This window comes from Cynocephalus volans, chromosome 17, assembly GCF_027409185.1.
Source record: "Cynocephalus volans isolate mCynVol1 chromosome 17, mCynVol1.pri, whole genome shotgun sequence".
NCBI lineage: Eukaryota > Metazoa > Chordata > Mammalia > Dermoptera > Cynocephalidae > Cynocephalus > Cynocephalus volans.
Genome location: NC_084476.1, coordinates 22458762 through 22480070, shown reverse-complemented (window position 1 = coordinate 22480070; position 21309 = coordinate 22458762). Strand labels below are relative to the sequence as shown.

The window sequence follows — 21309 nt, the reverse complement described above, 5'->3', positions numbered from 1 at the left end:
GGCTGGGGAGTTGCCCTTCCAGTGGGACCATGGCTGTGTCCTTGCCCTTTGCAAACAGTCACCTGCAGTCCACCACATCCAACCCCTATATTAAAGCAACCTGCATGCTCTACCCGTGCATGTCGGTGAATTTCTGTCAACTACAACCCTTTCCCCCTATGGCAACCCCGTTTTCCTGAATCAACTTCCTATTAGATGTGCCACCTCACATAAGTTATCAAACCTCTCTGTCCATCTGTTTTCTCTCCTGCAAACTGAACATTTTAATTCCACTCTCTCTTTAAGTAGAAGATTCTTATTAGCACAGTGCCCGTCACTTAGGAATTCAACGAGCTATAGCTAAAAAGAAAAACCATAAGATCCAGAGAGAGCCCACTGCGAGCCTGGGCAGTCATCAGAGTGCTGTGTTCCATGCTTGCCATCCTGTGCTTACCAGCAAAACTCGACCCAGGGGCTTTCCTGCATTCCACCAAGTCAGATCATAGAGAAATCTCGATCTGACCCGGCAGATGGCATGGCAAGGATACTATCCATCACCAGATGACTATTCAGGCAGTGCATTATGATTATGGAAATGTAAATTATACGTGTATGTCTTCAAACTGAATAACTTGCTACTTGGATTAATGTTCTCAGGAGGCAAATCTGCCTCGTTTGGCTCTTTGAAGCTGACGCTGAAACCCCAAAATCATAGACCAGGCTGACACGATTCTCTGCTCAACAGAGAACTGAGAAATAGACTGCAGAGGGCCACAGTGCAGGGTGACAATAGGGATGTGTTGACACAGCAGATGTACATGTGCTTCTGTGTTCAAAAACATACACCAAATGCAAGCATGAGGAGGACCACAAGGTCACAAAACTATCAAATTGTTGTGCTGGGGAGCATGTGCAAAGGAAGTGTGCTGGAAAAGTCCCACTCAAGGACACATAATGGTGAGTCATCCAGTTTATTACAGGGCACAGACCTCAAAGGGCAAGGTTTTCTCTTTTCGGGATCAGAGATTCAACCTCACGAGGGAGATCTGGTCTAAGACCCAGGATAGTGATCTGGAAGGGAGAGAAGCATGATGCACCCCTGCTCTTCCTGACCTCACCGGGCCTAGCTGGCGCTTTGGGTTCAGACACAGTGGGCAACAATCCTAGCTCTGCTGATGACCTGTGGTGTGACATTGAGCAAATTATCTAACCTGTCTGTGCCTTTTTCTACATTTAAAAAGCAATTGTTACAAGGTTTATTAAGATAATGTAAATTGCCTATACGATTCCTGGCACATAGATAGTAAATGCATGCTAATTCATTTCTTGAGTCTGCCAGTTCCTTCTTGCAAACACAGGCCCCCAAAATTCTCTAAACCTCTAATACACATGGACACAAATACATAAGCAACTCTAGCCATCCCACCACCCCATCCCCCAACTTTCCTTCAATTAAGGAACCTCCTTCTTTCCTTTTATCCACACTTCCTCATATCTGCCCTCCCTTCAACATTCAGTTCCTTTTCCACCACCTCCAGGAAGCCTTCCCAGATTGTGGCTGACTCTAGGTTTTTGCCTTCTACATTATAAGCTTTGAGTCACATTCATAATCCTGTCTTTAAGACTACAAGTTCCTAGAGGCGCACTGCCTGTTCTGTTTTCTTTATAACCTCTCCCTGCTCCCTCTCATTCATTTACCCATTCATTCATTCAACAAGATATTTAATGAGCTTTCTATATGCCAGGCAGCCCCCAGGAATCTATTTAAATTAGGGCACAGAAAGAGCAGTGCCACAGACTTGGAGTCAGGCAGCCCTAGGTTACCAGCCCCCACTTCTCCACACTAATGTGAGCATAAGCACCTTGGATACACATGGGATGTGGAGAGAGAAATAGAAGTAGGAGTGGTTCAGAGTCCCATCTTGAAGCACGCACGCATCCAACTCTTTGGACTAATGAAAAGTGGAATTCCTGAGGCAGCGGGCAGGGCATCTTTATTCATTACAATCACATTTCCTTGGGAAGGTGTTCCCTGGGTCATGCCTCTCTCCCTGTTGGAGTTCCTAAACCACCTGTAGGGGGCAGCACTATGTCATCTGGGCCTACAGAAACCGTGAGTTCCCCAGATGCAGTGGATGGGGAAGGTGGGGGCTTCACAATGGTCTTCTCCCAAGGCAGTGCTCACTCTGGTGCAGGGCTCTACCAGATCCTCCTTCATGTTTTCTTCCACAGGCTCCAGAAATCTCCCAGTGTAGGCAAATCTTGGCTATTTCTCCCAACTTCATCTGAGAGCTAAATCTTGAGCCCTAAAGTATTGCAATGCACCAAAATAAAAAAGATAACCCGGTGGTGTCTTCAGGTGGGGACACCTCTCCCCCCAAGAGTTTTCCAACAGAAGGTACACTTGCTAAAAAGCCATTCCCAAAAATGTTCCATTCCTTCCTGGCTATGAGACTTTAGACAGGTTACTTAACCACTCTGGGCCTCAGCTTTCTTACCTATTAAATAGGACTACGAATGCCTATCCTCATGGCATTGTCATGTGGACCAAATGAGGACTGATGAGGAAAAGTACAAGCATTTTGCACTGGGTGTGACACACTGGAGGTGCTTAGTCGTAGTAGCAAAATGACAATGATGACCATGAATTTTATTCTTCCCATTACACAGATGAGGAAAGACGCTAGGTGGTGAAGTGCCTTGTGCAAGGTAACAAAGAAGATAAGAGGTAGGGCTTGGACATGAACCTTGAACTCTCTGAACTCATGCCCCCTCCCCTCCTCCCCACTGCCCTATCACCAGAGATTCAAGAGGGTTCAGATAACACAAGGCCAACCCCGCATTTTGGCCCAAGACAGACAAGGGAGGGTCTTAAAAGGGAACATGGGATTTACAGGCCATAAATTAAAAAAAGCCCCTCAGACTCTTGAACCCTTAGCAGGTGCTGGGTACAGCCACATGGCTGGAAAGACCCTCCCCACCCAGCCCTGCTTGGAAGGAGGACAGACAATGGCGATGTAGACTCTGCCCCAGTGGCATATTTTAATGTCATGAGAAAGTAAACTCCTAATTAGCATTCTGTCTTCAGAGCTCCTTCCATCTGCACCATTTTTATCTGTGTTAATTACCTCTTACCGGGACCACTGGCTGCTACAACTTCCCAGCCCCCTTGCTCAGCCCCCAAAACCAGTCTCTGCAGAGCAGCCAGAGGATCCTTTTAAAATTTAAGTGGACTCTGTCTGTTCCCTGCCCCAAACTCTCTCCACTGCTTCTGATGCAAAATGCGAACTCCACGCAGTACATCTCAGGCCTGAGCGGCTGGCCTTGACGCCTGGCCAGCCTCATCTCCTGCCCCTGCCACCTGAGCTTTCTTGCAGTATCAAGTACTCCAAGGTCTTTTCCATTTCAGGCCTTTGTACGTGCTGCTCCCTGTCCCTGAAAGTATATATCTCAACATACTTATTTATACAAGTGATTTTTTTATCTATACCTTTCACAATAGATTGGAAAGGCAGGCAAGTCTTTTTGCTTGATCACAGGTGTATCTGTAAATAAAAACATAGGAGGATATATTAATCTCTCTTTTTGCCTTGGTTGCTAGGAAGCTCAGAATTCAATTTACATACGAAATACTGTTCCTAGTAAAGGCACCCCCTCCCATCACACATACTTTCCAATATGGTTTCTGATCCTTCTGCCTTTTTAATAACATGCTTTTCAAGTTAAGTCACTCAATTATTTTTGACATAAGTAGGAATATTAATGACAAATATATCAAAAAACAAGTAAATGATATATGTAGAATTTAAAAAGGGTGTTAAATCACACCAGTCACACAGTAGGTGCTCAATAAAACAGCTGCAGAATGGATGAATAAACACTAAAGTGTAAGCACATCTCTAGGATTAGACACGTTCTCCATGCAGTTAGAGGCAGAGATAGTTTTCACCGATGCTTGGGCAATAATTCTGCTTTCTCCTCCTACCTCTCTCCTTCCACTCCCCAGAAATGCTTTGCAGCTGCTGAGTTTGGTCTAACAACACATGTCATTTGTAAACATTCCCTTAAACAAAAGTCCAAAAATTGTTATTTCTATATTCTTTTGGAGTGATGACATAATCGGGTAGTGGTATGATAAGTATTCATTATTTCTCAAAGAACCATGTCTTCATGGTAGCATTCCCAACATCTGTGTGCTCATCAGGGGGCCAGGACCGGGGGCACAGCCATGCCATGATGCGGCCCATCTGCTCTGGCTCTGTGCGGCCACCTCGCTTCCATGTGCTGCTGCATCCCAGGGTAAATCATCCCGGGACCTCCGAGCATCTGTGTGATCCCATCCAAGACCTCCTCCCAGAAACACAGCTCAACACAAGGGTCATGAAACAAAAATGAAGGAAGCAGGCGATTTGATATATGAGGAAATACACAGGGATGAAGGTCAGGAGAGACAGCAGAGAAATGGACGATGACTACTTAATGCCACTATCTTCTCCCCTTTCTGGTTTTCTTTTATGCTATTTAAATTTGCCTTTAGTTTGAGGCTCACAAAGTAGGTTTAAAGAAATCAACTGTTCATTCCCTCCACCCACTTCTCTTTAAGAGTTTGACCTTCTCCAAAGGTTCTGTGTGAAGATGTGGAAGGAAATCTTCACTTCTGTAGTGGGAACACTGGCATCTCAGAGGCTGGAACCAGGACCTGACATTTTAAAACCCCTGCTCTCCACTATTATTTCTCCTAGATGTCTTAATGAGTTAAGTCTGTGTGAAAAGGAACAACATGAACAGTCAAAGAAAGGAAAAATTCTCGACCTTGGGGAGGTTACAAGAAATTTGCAAGAAATTGACAGATAAAGTAACCACCCCTTTGCAAAACAACTGGCAAGATGAGGACAGAGCAGATTCCAGAAAGATATTGATTCCTTTTTAATGAAATTCTTCAATTATCCACAAAGCCTGGGTATTAGTCTCTTATAATTTAAGTAAATTGCTTTACAAATGTGCTTCTAAATTTTGTCTCTTTATTCTTTTTGTTTTTTTTTAAGGAAGAACCTACAGGGTTCTAGGAATCATAAATATAATCGCTCAAGATGAGCCTCTATGGGCTTGCAATAGAGTGTTTTGTTGTCTAGGATTGACGTCCAGAGCACATAGATCCATTATGAATACCTGTTTTTATCAGTATCATTTTCTTGGTCCATAAGTAGACACATTGAGGAGGTTTCTAATTTAATTCAACCTCAGACTGAAGAATCTGAATTCAGCATGGATGAATCAACCATTTCCTAAAAATCTACTCAACAGATATCAGAAAGAAAAAGACCGATAGATTTGATGACATTGAAATGTAAAACTCTTATGATTAAATGGGCATAAGATATCAGTAAGTAAGTTGTACACCAAAAATATACACACATACAAACAAACATGTTAAGGTGTTCAACTTCACTATTTTTAATTATGCAAATTAAAATAGGATACTTTTTTTGTCTATCAGATTGGCAAAAATGGAAAAGAAATATAATATCCAGTGTTGGCATGGCTGGGAAAGAATGAGGAACTTCATGTGCTGCTAATGTTGGTAGGAGGAACTCGAAAAACACAAATTCCTTCCCAAGGGCAGTTTGGCAACAGTTATCAAAAAGCTTTAAAATTATGCCTCTCCGCAGAGCCAACACCATCTCTAGAAAGACAGCCTGAGGAATTATTAGAGATGTGCTTAAAGATTAATGTGCAAGGATGTTTAAGGCAGCAAAATGGATAATATTAAAAAAACCAACTGTCCAACAAGAAGAAAGTTAAATAAATCATGTACCTCTTTGCTATAATATATTATGCAATCATTAAAAATCATGTTCTGGAAACATTTATCAGGATGGGAAAACAGTCATGATCCATTGCTTGGTGAAAGAAGAAGGCTAGATAAGCATGTTCAGAATGGCAGAGAATTCCCAATACAAATGTACACACAGAGGCACACAGGCTAAATCAAATTGTCAAAAGTGATTACTTCTGGATAGGTGAGTGGGTGGGATTATCAGTGATTTTTGTTTTTTTTCCTCTGTATTTTTCTTGGCTTTCCAAGTTTTTAAAACTGAGCCCATTTATCTTAGATCATTAAAATAAAGAAAGAAATACACACACACACACACACACACACACACACACACACACACACTTTTAAGTGTTTAGGCAGATTCCTCTACTACTCATGTTTCCTATGAACCAAACAAAAGGACCCTATAACTTGTCCAGCTTGCGACAGGGCTTACAACCACCAGCCTTTCATATGAGGTCCAGGAGATATCCTGTTCTCATCCTTGCAGTGTTCTGATCCTGGCAGTGTAGATGAATTCAGAGACTCCAACATTCAATTAAATGATTTCACAAATCACCAGTTCACTCTAATGGGGATTGAGTTGCGGTCACAGTTACCTATCAGGAAACTTCTACAGACAACATACAAAATAAAAACCTGACAAAGCTCAGGGCATGGTGAAAGAGATAACAGAGAAGCAAAAGAAAAACAGAAAGGAAAAAAGTGCCCAATGCTGCCTCTGTCCCTGAAGTGTAGTCAATAAAATGCATAAAGCTTGCCTGCAAAAGGGCAGGATGGCCATGGCCTGGATTTTCTAGCTTTGCATAGGTTTTCTCGTTCAAATGGCTTCAAAAGCCATTTCCATAATGAAAAAACTTGGGGAAGAAATGTACATTTACTGAACCCCTGCTCTAGCCAGCACTGTACTGGGCTATACACCTGCTTCTCTGGTAGAAGCAGCCAACAACCATGGCAATGAACATGTGCTTTGGAGGCAGCAAGACCTGAGTTCAAACCCTAGTCTCGCTACCTCCTGTCTGTGTTCCCATGGCTGGTCACCTCCTCTCCTGATTCTGTTTCCTCTCCCAATTCTGTTTCCTCTCCCACAGGGCTTTGGTGAAGGGTCAGTGCAGGGTGTATGTAAGCCCCAGCAGAGCTGGTGATGGTACAGCAGATTCTCAGTGGTGGTGATATTTATTAGTGTGCTAAGCTATTCACATTTTACTGTAAGAGGAATCTGAGAATCATGGAGGTGAAGACACTTGCTCAAGGCCCCACAGCCACAAAGTGGCAGAGCCAGGCTTGGAAACCCAGAGCGCCTGGCTCTGGAGCCCAGACTCAAGCATTGAGGGATGTGGCCTCTCTGTGCTGCTGGAGTAAAGACACAGTCCCTCAAGTCAACAAATTCTAGGTTTAAATCCTGGCTGTGCCACCTTCTGTCTTTGTGACAACAGGCAAGTGACAAACTATTTGCAATTCTGCAAAACAAAATGATAACAGTGGTACCTATCTCTAACTTCACAGGGTTGTTGCAAACTTTGAATGGGTTTATACCCATAAAGCACTGACAACAGTGGCTGGCGCATTGTAAGCCCTCCATACAAAGGTTATTATCACACAGTAAGCAACAAAGAAAAGAAAACACTAGGAAATATATTATGTGTCATCACAGAAGTGAAGCCTGCTGCTTTGCTGAGGGAGTTGAGGGGAGGAAAAGAAAGTTCCCAGAGATGGGGACATGGCGGGGTGGGAGGGCAGGTCTGCTGGGCCTAGCAGGGGCTGTGAGTGTCGATAGGTGGAGAGAATCTAAGCTCTGTTCTGCAGGAGGGTATGTTGCTTGTTTGGTCAGGTGCAGACTCCATGTGGGGCATAGCCAGAGAAAAGGATTGTCTGTAGGTAAAGGGGGTCAGACCATGGGCATCCCCAATGCCAGCCTGAAGAGCTGGGCCTCTGTCCTGCAGGCTCCCAGCTCAAGAGCAGGGTCCTAGGCAGGGCACAGCTTGATCAGATGCAAGTTAGGAGAGTTCACCCTGCCTCCGGGATGAGAATGGACTGGTGGGCAGACCAGCAAGATGGGAGACAGACTGGAGGCATGGCCAGAGGGGGCAGTGTGCTCCGAGATGTGCTGAGGAGAGGTCAGGCCTGGAGACCCAACCTTGCCCTGCAGGTGCAATCTCCAAGGGGAAAATTGTGGACGCACAGTGCAGGCCAAAGTTCCTAACTTGGGAAATGTCCATGATTTGAGGGTGAGAAGAGAAAGTGCCATCAGAGGGCTGGACATGAACCAGGACTTCCAGAGGAAATAAGGATCCTAAATGTAGAGAAGAGCTGAAAATATAAGTAAAAAATAAATACACTAAAAGCAGGCACAGAGCCTATTCAGAGACAGCAAGGCTAGGAGATGGGTGGAGACACAGACATATGAGGGGTGAGAAGAGGAACTGGAGGAGCTCTGTACATGTAGACTTCCGAAGTACTGTAGACTTCAAATCTCAGGATTGGGAGGATTCTTGGATGAGGATGAGGGCTCAGGACAGGGCTCTGGGGAAAATCTGGGACAGATTTGAGACTCCCCAATGAGAAAGATGAGGGAGGCAGAAGGAGAGAGATGCAGAAAAGGAAAAGGGTACGCTGGGAACAGGCATACCAAAAGATGCCACCTCCTCCATCTGGGGCCAGGTGGCTAGAAGCGGCAGAAGGAAAACCCATCCCATGACTTTCTGAGCAGAAGCTTCCCTGCCTACCTGGGAGGTTAATTTCTGAACACTGGACCTCTTTCCTTTCCTTTCTTTTCCTTTCTCGGAATCCTCTTCATGAGACCTAGCACACCCTTTCAGATATGGCTCAAATAAATTACAGGGTTTTTTGTTTTGTTTTGATTTTTAAGTGCAGAGCCCATGTTATCAAATCACCACTTTCACCTGCATTAATTACTGTAATGGGCTCTGGAAACAGCCACCGCCTCTCTGTCCTCATCAGGGTCCCCAGGGAGACCATCAGGGAAGGATGCTGAGGAACAAGGTAAGGGATACAGCCAATGCAGGGGACAATGCTGCCACAATCTGGGCCTCTGGGCCATGCATCTGTCTTGTCTGCCTCCCCACACTTTTTAAGGCCTCACAGAAAATCAGAAGGGAGGTGGGGACACATGATTCTAATCAACCACTAGGCTTTATTACTGCTGTAAAGCAAAAATGCAGATGCCAAAAGCCAGATAGGAGCAATTACATTTTTAAAGAAACTCCATCTATGTGGGAATATTGACTACATTTAGTAAATGACTCTGCAATTCAAACAGCTACAACAGACCACACAGGCCCTGAGTCTTGGTATTTTCTTCCAATGACACTTTAAAAAAAACAACCAAAAAGTAAAAGGGCACAACAGAGCACTTTCAAAAGCCAAGCAAACACAGTAGATAACATTTCTCATTACAATGCTTGCAGCGGGCCCTCCACGGACATATTTTTCAAACTTTTGATGTGCAACGGTGGCAATGACCTGTTTGTGAGGACTATGAGCCAGGTTTAGCGATGGGGATATCTGAGAAGCAAAGGGACCTGCCCAAGGTCTTAGCTAATAACCCTGTCAGATGAACCCAGTTCCATCTCCAAAATCCATTTCTATCCTCTTGGGTATAGACCTCCCTTCCTTGGGTTTTCTAATGCATCAGCTGACCATGCAAATCTGGAATCTTGCTCCAAAATAGCAAAGGACGGGGACAGGAGAGGTTCACCTCTCTGGTCAAGTCTTTATGTAGATAAATGCTATCATTGGTTTGGGGACCCTAAAGGAAGGCAGTGCTTCTCAACCCTTAGTGTGGTTAAGACTTGCCCGGGGAGCTCGTTAATTCTCAAGCAAGCTAACATTTGTGAAGCATTACTTCTAAGATGTCCATTTCACCCCTGGGATTTTGAAAACACCCTTTCTGATGTCACTTTACTATGTTCCTCCCTGCAGCCTGCAGCTTTAGTGTCCAGGAGAAAGGACATCTTGGGACTTGTTTATGGACGGCTGATCTATTTACTTTGCATTCAGAGTTGAGAGGATGCTGATATTACGAAACTCAGGTAGAGAGAAAAAATGACTATGAAACTGCCTGCCAGCTGAAGCAAAGCCACAGCCAATTTAGCAGAAGGAACACAAATTCTCAAAGGGGGAAGGAGGCAAAGGTGCTGGGACTGGAAAAGAGGAAAAAATAAATCCATTTATGTATTCTCAGTAGAGAATAAAGCAGCTTTTAAACATAAGTGTGATTACTGGGGACTTGGCCCTCACCCAAAGCATTGGGGCTTCTTAAAACCTGAGCAGTTTTTTAAAAAACAAAAAGCCAGAAGATATATCTCACCCCAAATTGGTTCATTGATTGCTTCAGAGTGCATAAATGATTCTATTTTGGAATCAGAGACACAATCAGGCTGCTGAAATAACCTGCTTCTGGGAATGTGGTTTTAAAATTAAGAGCAAAGCGACACATGAATTAGACAAAGGGGTCCTGTAGGGTAGATTTGGCCTGCAGAGAATGGGCTGTCACCCACCCAGGCACAGACCACATTTTTAAAAGGCCTTTCACTAAAATAACAGTAGAGGGTTTCAAATGTTTTTACTCCTAGTAAGTCATTTGATACCTACAGCCATCCTGGGAAGGAGGCAGGTGGGAGGTGGTTATAACCATTTCACAGCTCCATAGACTGAGGTTCCAGGTACCAGTTACAGCCTTGTGGCATTGTAAGCACTGCTCAGAAAATGTACAGACAAATGGCTCCATCCAATGATGGAATGGGCTGAGACATGCCACTCTCCCTTGATGCGTAGGTCTCAGATTCCCCACTTAGTGAAATGAAGTCTCTGGGTGGTTCTTAAAGGGCCCCCAAATGTCAGGCACAAAATGTGACATCTGCCTGTCTTCCAGGAGGCTGGCTACCTTACCTTCAAGCTGGGTTCCAGGCACTTGGTTCCTAATCCCAATGGTGACTGTGGGATCATCAATTTCATCTCCTTGAACATGACCCTCCTCGCCTCCTTGTCTCCCCTGGGGAAGATTAAATGGGACAGAAGGGACAAAGCACCTAATACACAGTAGGTTCTCACTAACATCAGCCTCCTCTCTTCCCAATAGTCTTGCAGTAAAGCAAAGTTGAAACACAAATGCAATGTAAACTATGGACTCTGGGTAATAATGAAGTGTCAATGCAGGTTTATCAGTTGTAACAAATGTACCCCCTGGTGGGTGATGTTAATAAGGAGGGAGACTGTGCGTGTGGGGGCAGAGGTTTTTGCTGTGAACCTAAAACTGCTTTGACAAACCACAAGTACACTGGCCCCATGGTGCTGCTTCCTGCAGCTGACACCAGGAATGCAAGGGAAAAGAATGGAGAAAAAGTTCAATTCCTACTCTTTGCACCCTTTCCACCTGCCAGGCTATACAAGGAAAAGGAAAATGTCAGCAGCACAGAACTCTTTAAAAAAGCACCCCCACCCGGGGGCATAATCAGAAGTCTATGTAAGTTCAGAGTTAATAACAAATTTTTGCTTGGGGGTTTTAAAAAAAGAAAAAGAATCAGTTGTGAAAGATTTGTATTTCAACCTGCAGCTACTTCCAACCATTTAATGTCATTCCTTCTTTTTTTTTTTTTTTTTTTTTGTCTTTTTCGTGACCGGTAAGGGGATCGCAACCCTTGGCTTGGTGTCATCTGCACCGTGCTCAGCCAGTGAGCGCACGGGCCATTCCTATATAGGATCAGAACCCGCGGCGGGAGCGTCGCTGCGCTACCAGCGCCGCACTCTCCTGAGTGCGCCACAGGGTCGGCCCAATGTCATTCCTTCTAATCAGATTCTCTGATCCTGGCCGGGGACTAGTCTGGGGTCCCCGAGCAGTAGAGCCCAAAGACTTCCCTTCCAGGTCATAAAAGAACCTTGCAAGAAAGCCAGTTGGAGCCTAATCCCCTACAAATGCCTGCTGCAGTGCAAAGCCCTTTGCAGGATGGAGAGAGGATTATGACTCCGAGAAGCCGTGCATGTGCTGCGAGCATGAGCAGACAGGCACACATGTGAGGGGCTGCCTTGACCGGTGCATACACGCTGTGTACTGTGTGTGTTGCTGAAAGCAGGCGGAGGTGGGAAGCCAGAGCACACACAAAATTCAATTGGTCGGGGGTTAAGGATCATACTTATCTTTGCAGCTCCATCCAAATGATGACTCTGTGGCAGGTAATAAACAACACTGGATTTGTCAACAGAGGGGAATGACAGAAACATAAGAAGCTAGCAACTGGAGTGATTCTATATCTTTTTCATGTCCAGCTTCATGTCAGTAGACAAGAATCTTCTACTATAAAAATATCGATACTTAAAAAAAAAATAAAGGCATTCTCTTCCACTCTACAAAATGCTTCTTTGATTTGAACAGTAAATAACCAGTTGAAAGATTTGGTCCCACCTAGGCAACATACTTTTCTAAAACCCTCAGTATCTGCCTGAACCAAATTAATATACAAAACTAAATTTTACAAATGGATCCTCTCAGTGTACTGCATAACACTTAGGACATGCAGCAACCAAAAATCTACCTGATAAAGGGTTTATGAATAGTGGGCTTTCCACATGCCATGGCTGGCAGGACTCACAGGACCCAAGAATGAATGCAGGGCTAGAAGAATGTCTGTGCATACCCATGGTTTCCAGATTGGAACACAGAAATGAGACCAATTGGAGAAGCTACATTTCAGATACAAAGTTGGAAGTGGTAATAATTGGTAATGGCTTCAGCTAACTGTGTCCAATGGAAAAATGACAAACGTGTCACTTAGAATATGTCAGACCAAATATAATGATTTATATTAATATAGACAGATTCTTCCCAGGCTATTATGCAAAGGAAGGGAGGGGTGTAATAACTCTAACTAAATGAAAGGGCCAGAAACAGTTTTTAACTTCTGGAATATTTCAAATTCTAATATGCTCCTTGGATTTACTCATGGGGATGCTGAAACTGTAATGAAACCATTTAATTTTTATGGAGATGAAATACACACATACATACACACATCCACCGGCACCTGGATACCCCATATTCTGCTACCCACATAACCAGGACTCAGAAAGGAAGCGGGTGAGCGAATTTGGTTTTGAGTGCTCCCAGGGCAGTGCTGTTTATGCTAGAATTCTATTGTCATTTCCTCATTTACTCTGGAATAGCAGCAGGGTTGGTGTTCTTGAGTCAAGAGACAGCAGTCAAGCTCTCGTCAGTACAGTGTGTAACCCATCAATTTCCTGATTTAGTAGGATGCTACACAAGATTGCCAAGATCCTCATCTCTCAAGCCTTAGCTAACTTTCCCTACTCTGCCTTAAATGAAAGCAATTCCAAAAGAACAAGAAAACATCAGATTAAACATTCTAAATGCCTTCTGTGTAGCACATACCGAGCAAATCACAGACTGTCTGAGCTGGAAGGAAACACGGACCGCCCCTGGCCCATCCACCCTGGAACACAGAGAGGATCAGTGACTGGCTCAAGGTCACACAGCACATGTGCAGTATAGCCTAATGAAGCATCCCTGGTCTGTGGATTTCTTGGTCAATTTATCAAGCATATTTGGCTGAAAATCTTGGAAAGATCTACTTTTTTATTATTATTAGCTTGGCTCCTGTTCATTCAAGATAGATTTTCCAAAAAATAAAACGCTTCAACATAATTGCAAACAGTAAATGGTTTGCCTTATCTGGACCTGTCACTGCTGATTTAGCAAATGGACTTCAAAAGAGAGATCGGAGCCCCATTGCATATGGGATAATATCCTCATTGAACTGCTTTGGGTAACATTGGATGCTGGATTTATCAGAAAGAAAAGTGGAAAAAACTTCCAATCCCCTCTTTAAAAAGCTGTGATCCCCTCTAATTCATAAACTTAAGTAACTTGATTCCAAAATTTATTTTACTTTAATTTTCTTTTTATTACACACATACACACATAATTAATCACCCCTTTTGGGAAGCTCAGAGGATCTTTTTCTCCCTCTTCCCATCACAAAAGAAAAATGAAGACTTCAAGATTGAAAACAAATTTTCTGCTAAATGTAACATGGTATCCTGAAACAGAAAAAGGACCTAAGCAGAAAACCAGGTGAAATTTGAATAAAGCCTGAAGTTCCAGTTAACAATAATGTACCTATACCATAAAACCCCTGACACAGTGCCCGGCCCTCCAGCACTGCAGCTTACAAAGAGGGGCTCCAGTGGAGAAACCCTGGTTAAGGGCAGTTTGTGCCTAGTGGAGAAGTTGGGACATCTTTGGGCTTGCAGTGAAGGCTTAACACTCTTAATTTCATGGAAATGTGTCAAAAGCTCTCCAGGTATTCTTTTAAACTGTCCCTGAAACAATCTGCCCATCATGCAACCTCACTGTGGCCTCAGAGACTAAGTTCTGCCGTTTTAAATTCCACCCACCGAAGGAAGTCTGTCCCCCTTTCCCTCTGGAGCTAATGTGACAGAAAGCAGCATTCATTTTGCCTGTTGCTTCTGAAGGGTCCAAGGGGGTCCATTTGAGCAGGTTATGGCTCTGGCACCGGCCGGAAGAGGAGGCAACCCCAAGGGAAGAGTTCATTCTGCCTTAGCAGCCGCCTCAGCAGGACAAATGACATTTGGGGACGAAGAGGGCAGCTCAGCTCGCACAGGCTCCTGCGCCATGGGCTCCCACACTTCAAGGACAGTTCTGCTTCTGTTAACAACCTTGCTCTTACCAGCAAGTAAACATTCATTATCAGGCTTCAAAAACTATGCCATGGAGAGTTTAGCTTTTACTCTGGAAGCAACAAGAGTAAATAAACTAGCTAAGGCTGGGTGCTGCTCTGATTCACAGCTTAACAGCACCAAGATGTAGTTCAGAGAGGTTCAGACAGAAGATCTGGAGCATGATGGATGAAATGGGTGGGGGCAAAGAGGTGGGTCTTGCTGGTAAACTGAAACTCACAGCCAAGCAGCTTGACTCTTACGGCATAGCTGAGTCTGGGTGCAAACTGCAGAGAAAGTCAGTGGTTTTTAATGTCCAGGCTAACTGACGGCCTTTCGCAAAGTCTATCACCTTGTGATGATTAAGTTACCTAAGTCGTTTTAAACTGCCACTAAAATTGAATCCACATTTAGAAATGATCATTTGGGTCAAGTATCTTTAGAACATAAATTTATCATCTGAGAACTCCAGACCTTTTGGGCCAAGGCTAATGGACTATTTCTTTATAAATATATGGAATGCTAGACAAAGGGAAAAGATTGATGTGGGAAGAGGAGACAAAGGGGAGAACTGTTGCATGGAAACCCACAATGAGCTTTGCCCGCTGCAACCCCGAACAATATAAACTGATCCAATCGGCCTTTTTCCAGAAGCTGCAAAGAAGTTTCCAAAAGCCTCAGGGGCCTCCTCAAAGGGGTTGATGTTCTGGGAAGCAAATGAGGGAAGCCAAGGTCAGACATGAGATGGTGGTGTCCAAGGTACACGGCCAGGGAGTACCTGGCCACAGGTCACTGAACAGCACAGGATGTGGCCCAGATATTTGCTACCTTGGAGTTTCCCAGCAGTCAGCAGGCCCTCGGCTGGAGTTCAAAACACCTGCACTGAGAAGGACCAGGAGGCAGGCAGGGGCATAAAGGTGGGGATCGGGGCCGGGGGGAGTTGTGCCACAAAGCCAGCCCAAATCCCTAGGAAGCATTCCTTGGCAGCAGCAGAACCTGTGTCCATGTTCCTTTCCCCCCATACTCTTCACTTCTTGCACACAAAAGGGAATAGGGAGGGGGTCTAAATGTCTGCAAGGGATCCTTGAATCCACCTGGACTGAACACTATCCATCTCATACTCCAACTGGTTTTCAATAGCCCTGGGCCATGAGATTAGCAAACACACACACTCCTTTAAACAGCATGATTAAATCCCTAGAAGCTTGTTGTCATGAGGTTATTATTCTCAATTAACAGACATAAAAAGCACAAATACTCTCACAGGGGCTGGGGGATTTATTTTTGACATTCAGGCAGGAGCGTCATTTCCAACAATTTTAGGGACCACTTATCTGGTCCAATTGCTCCATTTTCCAACTGGAGAACCAGAGGTTTTGAGAGAGCAAGTGACTTGTTCCAGGGTACACAGCCTGGTCCACAAACAGCAGAGCTTAGGCTAGAGCTCTGTGGAGGATTGCCTAAACAGCCTCCTCAAGCCACTTAAAGGCTAACAAAACTTTCTTTCTGGGGCAAAAATCTACAGGATATGAGAATAACAACAGCAGCAGCAGAGGCCACCTACTGATTACTAACTATAAGCCAAGGAGAGACTTTTAACGCTCTTTTAACGCTCATAAGAATCCACAGCCTTTTCCACACTTCGTAATCATGCACTTGCCAGAGTATTTGATAGTATCTCCCGCACTAGCCTTTAAGCCCCACGCAGTCAGGATCCATGTCTGTTCTCCGCATCACTATATCACCAGTGCCTGGTACCCATCTGACCCATGAACTAGATGTTCCAGTTTTAAAGTCAAGACAAATGGAGCTCAGAAAGGTCAAGTAATTTGCTTAAGGACACACAGCATGGAGTGACTTTAGAGCTGCAACACTTTGCCCATACTCTGTCCCTCACTCCTAACCAAACCACAGCCCTACCTTGACGGCCTCCGCGTGGGTCACCCGGGCCAGGGATTTGTCGTTGACGCGCAGAATCTGGTCCCCAACCCGCAGCCCTTCCTTCTCGGCTAGGGAGCCAGGCTCCACCAGCGACACGTAGATGCCCACGCCGTGCTCCGAGCCGCCGCGGATGCTGAAACCCAAGCCCTCGTGAGCCTTGGCACGCCGCAGGCTCACCAGACGTACCTCCCCTGGCCCCGCGCCGTCGGGGCCGCCCCAGGCGGGCTGCCTGTAGGGAGTGGTGGCGGGCAGGTAGAGGCCCTCGGCCGTGTACTGGTCGAAGAGCAGCTGGTCGGAGCGCGGGATGACCAGCCGCAGCATGGGCAGCAGGCGCCGCTTGACCGGGCTGTCCAGCAGGACGCGCAGGGTGCGCACCAGGTCGAAGACGTTGCGGCGCGCGTGGTACGCGTTCAGACAGTGCGTGAACTGCTCCCGCTCTGCCTCGCTCAGCAGCGCGGTCAGCGCCTGGTGCAGCTGGCGCACGTTGGCAGACAGCAGCCGCAGCCCCGCGCCCCCACCGCCGCCCGCCCCGGCCGCCGAGCCCAGCGAGCCGGTGGACGACGAGCTCACCGACAGGCCGTCCAGCTGCGCGTTCATCTCCCCGCCGAGGCCGGGCCGGACTCGGGGCGCGCGGTGGGGTGCGGCTGCACTCGCGGGCACGGGCGCGACAGCTGGCTCCCAGCGAGCGCGGAGATCGCGCCTGGAGTCTGGGTTTGGGGGGACGCGGAGACAGGGCTGGATCCCGGGAGACGCGGAGACGGAGTCTGGAATCTGGGTCTGGGGGAGCACAGAGACGACGGCTGGTGTCTGGGTTTGCGGGGCACGGGAACAGTGGCCGGATCCTGGAGGGTTGCGGGAACCGCTGCGAGAGTCCCGGGGGCGCGAAGACGGCGGGGGTAGCGGAACTGGAATCCAGGGGACACGCAGACGGTGGCGGGGTCCTGGGGGACAGAGTTGGCGGCTGAAGCCCAGAGGTCGCGGAGACTGCCGCTGGAGTCCGGGGGTCGCCGAAAGAGCAGCTACATTCGGGAGGGCACGCACACGACGAGTGGCTGGTGGGGGCGCAGCGAAGCTGACCGCCCCGTCACACCATGTCCGGGGCTCCCCCAGCCGGGCCGCCCGTTCCGCTCGGGCTGGGGGACCCCGAAGTCAGATATTGGGGCGGGGGGCGCTGTCGTCCCAGAGCCCCCAGAGTCACAGCCGGTGGAGCCGCACGGACGTCCTGCAGGGGGTGCGGGGCATGTCCGGGGAAGCCCCGGGATGTAGCCGCCCCGCGGCCCCCGCGCCCCTACACCGCCCGGGCGCAGACGGAGCCGCGCGGCCGCGAGCCCGGACTTTGAGAACTGTTGAGCCGCCCGGGCCGAGTCTTCCAGCTAGTTCCGACGCCGTCGTTGTCGCCAACCAGCCTTGGCCCCGCCCCCCCTTGTCCCTCCCCACTCTCTCCCCCTCCCGCGGGCTCTTCAGGAAATGACGTCCCGCTTTGTGCGCCTGGCGGTTGCCTGGAAACGGGGTGAAACAGTCCAGCCCCGGAGAAGAACGGGGTGAAAGTGGGGTAGGGGTGGGAGGAGCCCCGGGGGCCCCTGAGCTTCCCCTTCTCCAGCCTCAGGGGCTGGAGAGAGCGGAGGGGGGTGGGGGTTGGCTCAAAACTGGCTCTTCAGCTGTCGCAGCCTGTGCACCAAGATCTCATTAAAACAATTAGCTAGCTAGCTAATTCACAATTGTCAGGAAAAATAACCAACTTTTTGCTTTTTGCCTCTAAAATATTGGACGTTTCATTCTCGGTTTTCAATTTTAAAACGTTGCGCTCCCCTCGTGCACATGCGCTGGCATACAAGTTCAAGGGTTTATGTGGACGATTTTTGGGCACCTACTGTGTGCAAGGGATGAATGCAAGCATGTATCGGTGCCTGCGGGAGTCAACACCTGTGCGGGGATAGATCGGACTAGACCCCTGCCCTGTCTCCAGTGTGGGGCAAAGCCGGCTTCGGAAATACAAGTGCACTCAAAACACACGCACGCACAAACACATGTAGACACACGCGTGTGCATATAAAACTGGTGAAATCTGAATAAGGTGGGCGGATTGTATCAATGCCAATGTCCTGGTTGTTATCTTGTCAACATCAGGGGAAACTGGGTGAAGAGTATGTGGAATGTCTATGTATTATTTCTCATAGTTGCATGTGGATCTACGATGATCTCAAAATAAAAATAAAAATAAAATATGTATATGTGTGTGTGTGTGTGTGTGTGTGTGTGTGTGTGTGTGTGTGTGTGTATATATGTATATGTATGTGAAGTGCGTTGTGAAAAACGTATTTTAGGTTCTCCCATCCCAAGACAAAATGGGAAGATACTCCAAGGCATGGCCTAGAGTTTCTCATCACCCACCCAATCCCCCAAATACAATCTAAGTAAAAGTCCTGTGCTTTTATTCAAAGGGGGCTTTCTAAGGAGCTGCATAGTGCCCCACCATATACACCTCACATACAGTCCCTTCCAACCCCAATTGCCTCTCCTAAGCTATTCTCCTATAAAAAGCCATATTTTCCCTAAAACTGTTCTGAAATGCCATTGCAGAGCCAGCTGACTTCTATCTGGGGGAGGGAGGAATAGAGTACTACCTGGAGAAGTAGGTTTGAGCTAGACCCAAAAGGGTGGATTATTTATTTATTTAGTCACTCTTCATTCTACATTTTCCAAGCACCTATTCTGAGTTGGTCACATGGTGGGTGCTGGAGACTCAGGTTAAAGAGACAAAAGCTCTGACCTCAAGGAGTCACAGTCTTGCAGGGGAGGAAGATCATTTAAACAAATAAAGCTAAAAACCAGAATGATAAATGTTGTAATGGCTGAGGGAGGCCAGTTTTCGGGGAAGAGAATATGGTGAGGACTTTACTGGTGAGGTGACACCTGATGAGGATCCCCTAAGGAAATGGACTTTCTTCCCTGGACAATAAGGAACCATGGAAAGATGTTCAACACTGTTTGCTTAGTGCATTCCCCAAACTGAAGCAAGGAATTGAAGCTATATTTTCCCTGAAGACCTTTAATTCTCTTCTTCGCTTCCCTAAAACAAGCCTGTATTAAATTAATGCCCCCCCCAAAAAAATAAAAAATAAAAAATAAATTAATGCCCAATGAACATATCTGACAGTGTGTCTGAGGAAGATTTTTGCATAGCCAGTTAGGCTACTCTTGGGCATCTATCTGTCTCACAGCTCTAAGTTTAGCAGTTAATGGTGTGTATCCTTATTACTTATTTTAAACTGCTGTTGAGGCCTTTGATGCAACTAGACCAAGATATTTAAGAAAGAAATCAATCTTTTCCAACCCCCAGATGTATCAATGGCATACCTCAAAATGCCACCAAGCAGGGCTTAATTGCATGCAGTTCAGGTTTTCTGCAAATGTATTTCGTGCTTAGCTCTTGCTTAGTTTGTGTCCTAATTATAATTACTGTGATTGGCTTGATAAATGCTTCCCAGGAGCTAAGATCCCCATTCTCAACATTTTATTTCTGTGCAAAGGGTGTTTTCGAGAAGGTGTTTTGCTCTAGGCAGCAGAAACCACATTGCTTTCAGTCTTGGTAGAAAAAGAAACACTTCTTCTGCAAACATCAGAGACCATCTGGGACGCTGTGCTATTGTTTAATTTCACAGAGGCCAATTTGGGAGGGTAGACAGTGTGAGAGCATAGAAAAAGAAATACTTGGGGTTTCTTCCATCCATCTTGCATAACCACCTTCATATCAGTTTGCACTGTGTACCCTAGGATGCAAGGCAGTGTGTAACCATGCTCAGACCTCAAGAATCCTATTTCATGTCTGAAGATGTGTTTGTCGTTCAGAAATGAGCTCCTAGAAACCCAAGATGCCAGGGCTCCTGAGGGCTGCACTGCCTCCAGCCTTCAGGATCTGGAAGGAAACTCTGAGTACATGGCTCGGCTTTGGTTGCATACTGCCCTCTTCAGAAGGAAAATATTATTCTCCCGTGTGTGCTGCAGGGTTCTCTTCGCTTTCTTCACAAAAGCCACATTTAATTGTTCATTATTGCTTCCCAACTCTGGCCAACCTATGGATGTTCCTGGAAATTTGAACGTGCTGAGGCAATTGAAAAGACAGAGCAGAAGAGTGAATTGTGTTGTGCTTTGCACTTAGCACAACTTAGAAACGCTTTGTGTTGAACTGGATTTTCATTTGTTTCTTATGTGTTTGTTTTAACCAAGAGGCAACATACTAAGCTGTACTCTAGATATTAGGCAGAGAACCATTATTCCAGCCTCAGAGCTTCCCTTTAATTAGGTGTGAGACCCACCTGTAAAATGGGTCTCCTATGCCTTCCCTGATTCCCCAGAGGGCAGCTGCAACCTGCTTGTTTCATGTCCTGTGCAGAATGAAAGCATGTTGCGATGTACAGAGTGTCAGAAAGTTGTTAGTTGTTTCCCCTTCTTTTTTATGGCAATCTTTAAAAAAGGCTTTTTCTATTTCATAGTCATTTGGAGCTTCTCTCCTTCCCTCTTATCCACTGGAAGGCAATAGAGATTAATTTGAAATGCATTTCCCATGGGGCAAATAGAAAAATATAGCTAATGTTTACTCAGTGTCAAACACTGTTTTAAACACTTGTATTTTAACTCACTCTATCTTCCCACTATTCTGTAAGGGAGATACCATCATCATCATCATCATCATCACCACCAACATCATCATCATCATTCTGGTAAAACAGACAGGGCACTGAGACATAAAGAAGTAACTATACCCAAGCTTACAGAAGTTTTGAACTCAGATGGTCTGGCTCCAGAGCTGTTACTCTCAACCACTGTGCTGTGCTGTCTTC

At 46.1% G+C, this 21309-nt stretch overlaps 1 protein-coding gene across 3 annotated transcripts in view; it reads right to left on the bottom strand.

The window, feature by feature from the left end:
- WHRN (whirlin) overlaps window positions 1-17065 on the bottom strand; it is an 89453-nt gene extending 72388 nt beyond the window's left edge. For all 3 annotated transcript variants that reach the window (XM_063082412.1, XM_063082413.1, XM_063082414.1), the window contains exon 1: window positions 16448-17065. In XM_063082412.1, the coding sequence (XP_062938482.1) occupies window positions 16448-17065 (618 nt within the window). The remainder of the gene's footprint in view (window positions 1-16447) is intronic.
- Window positions 17066-21309: the final 4244 nt, after the last annotated feature.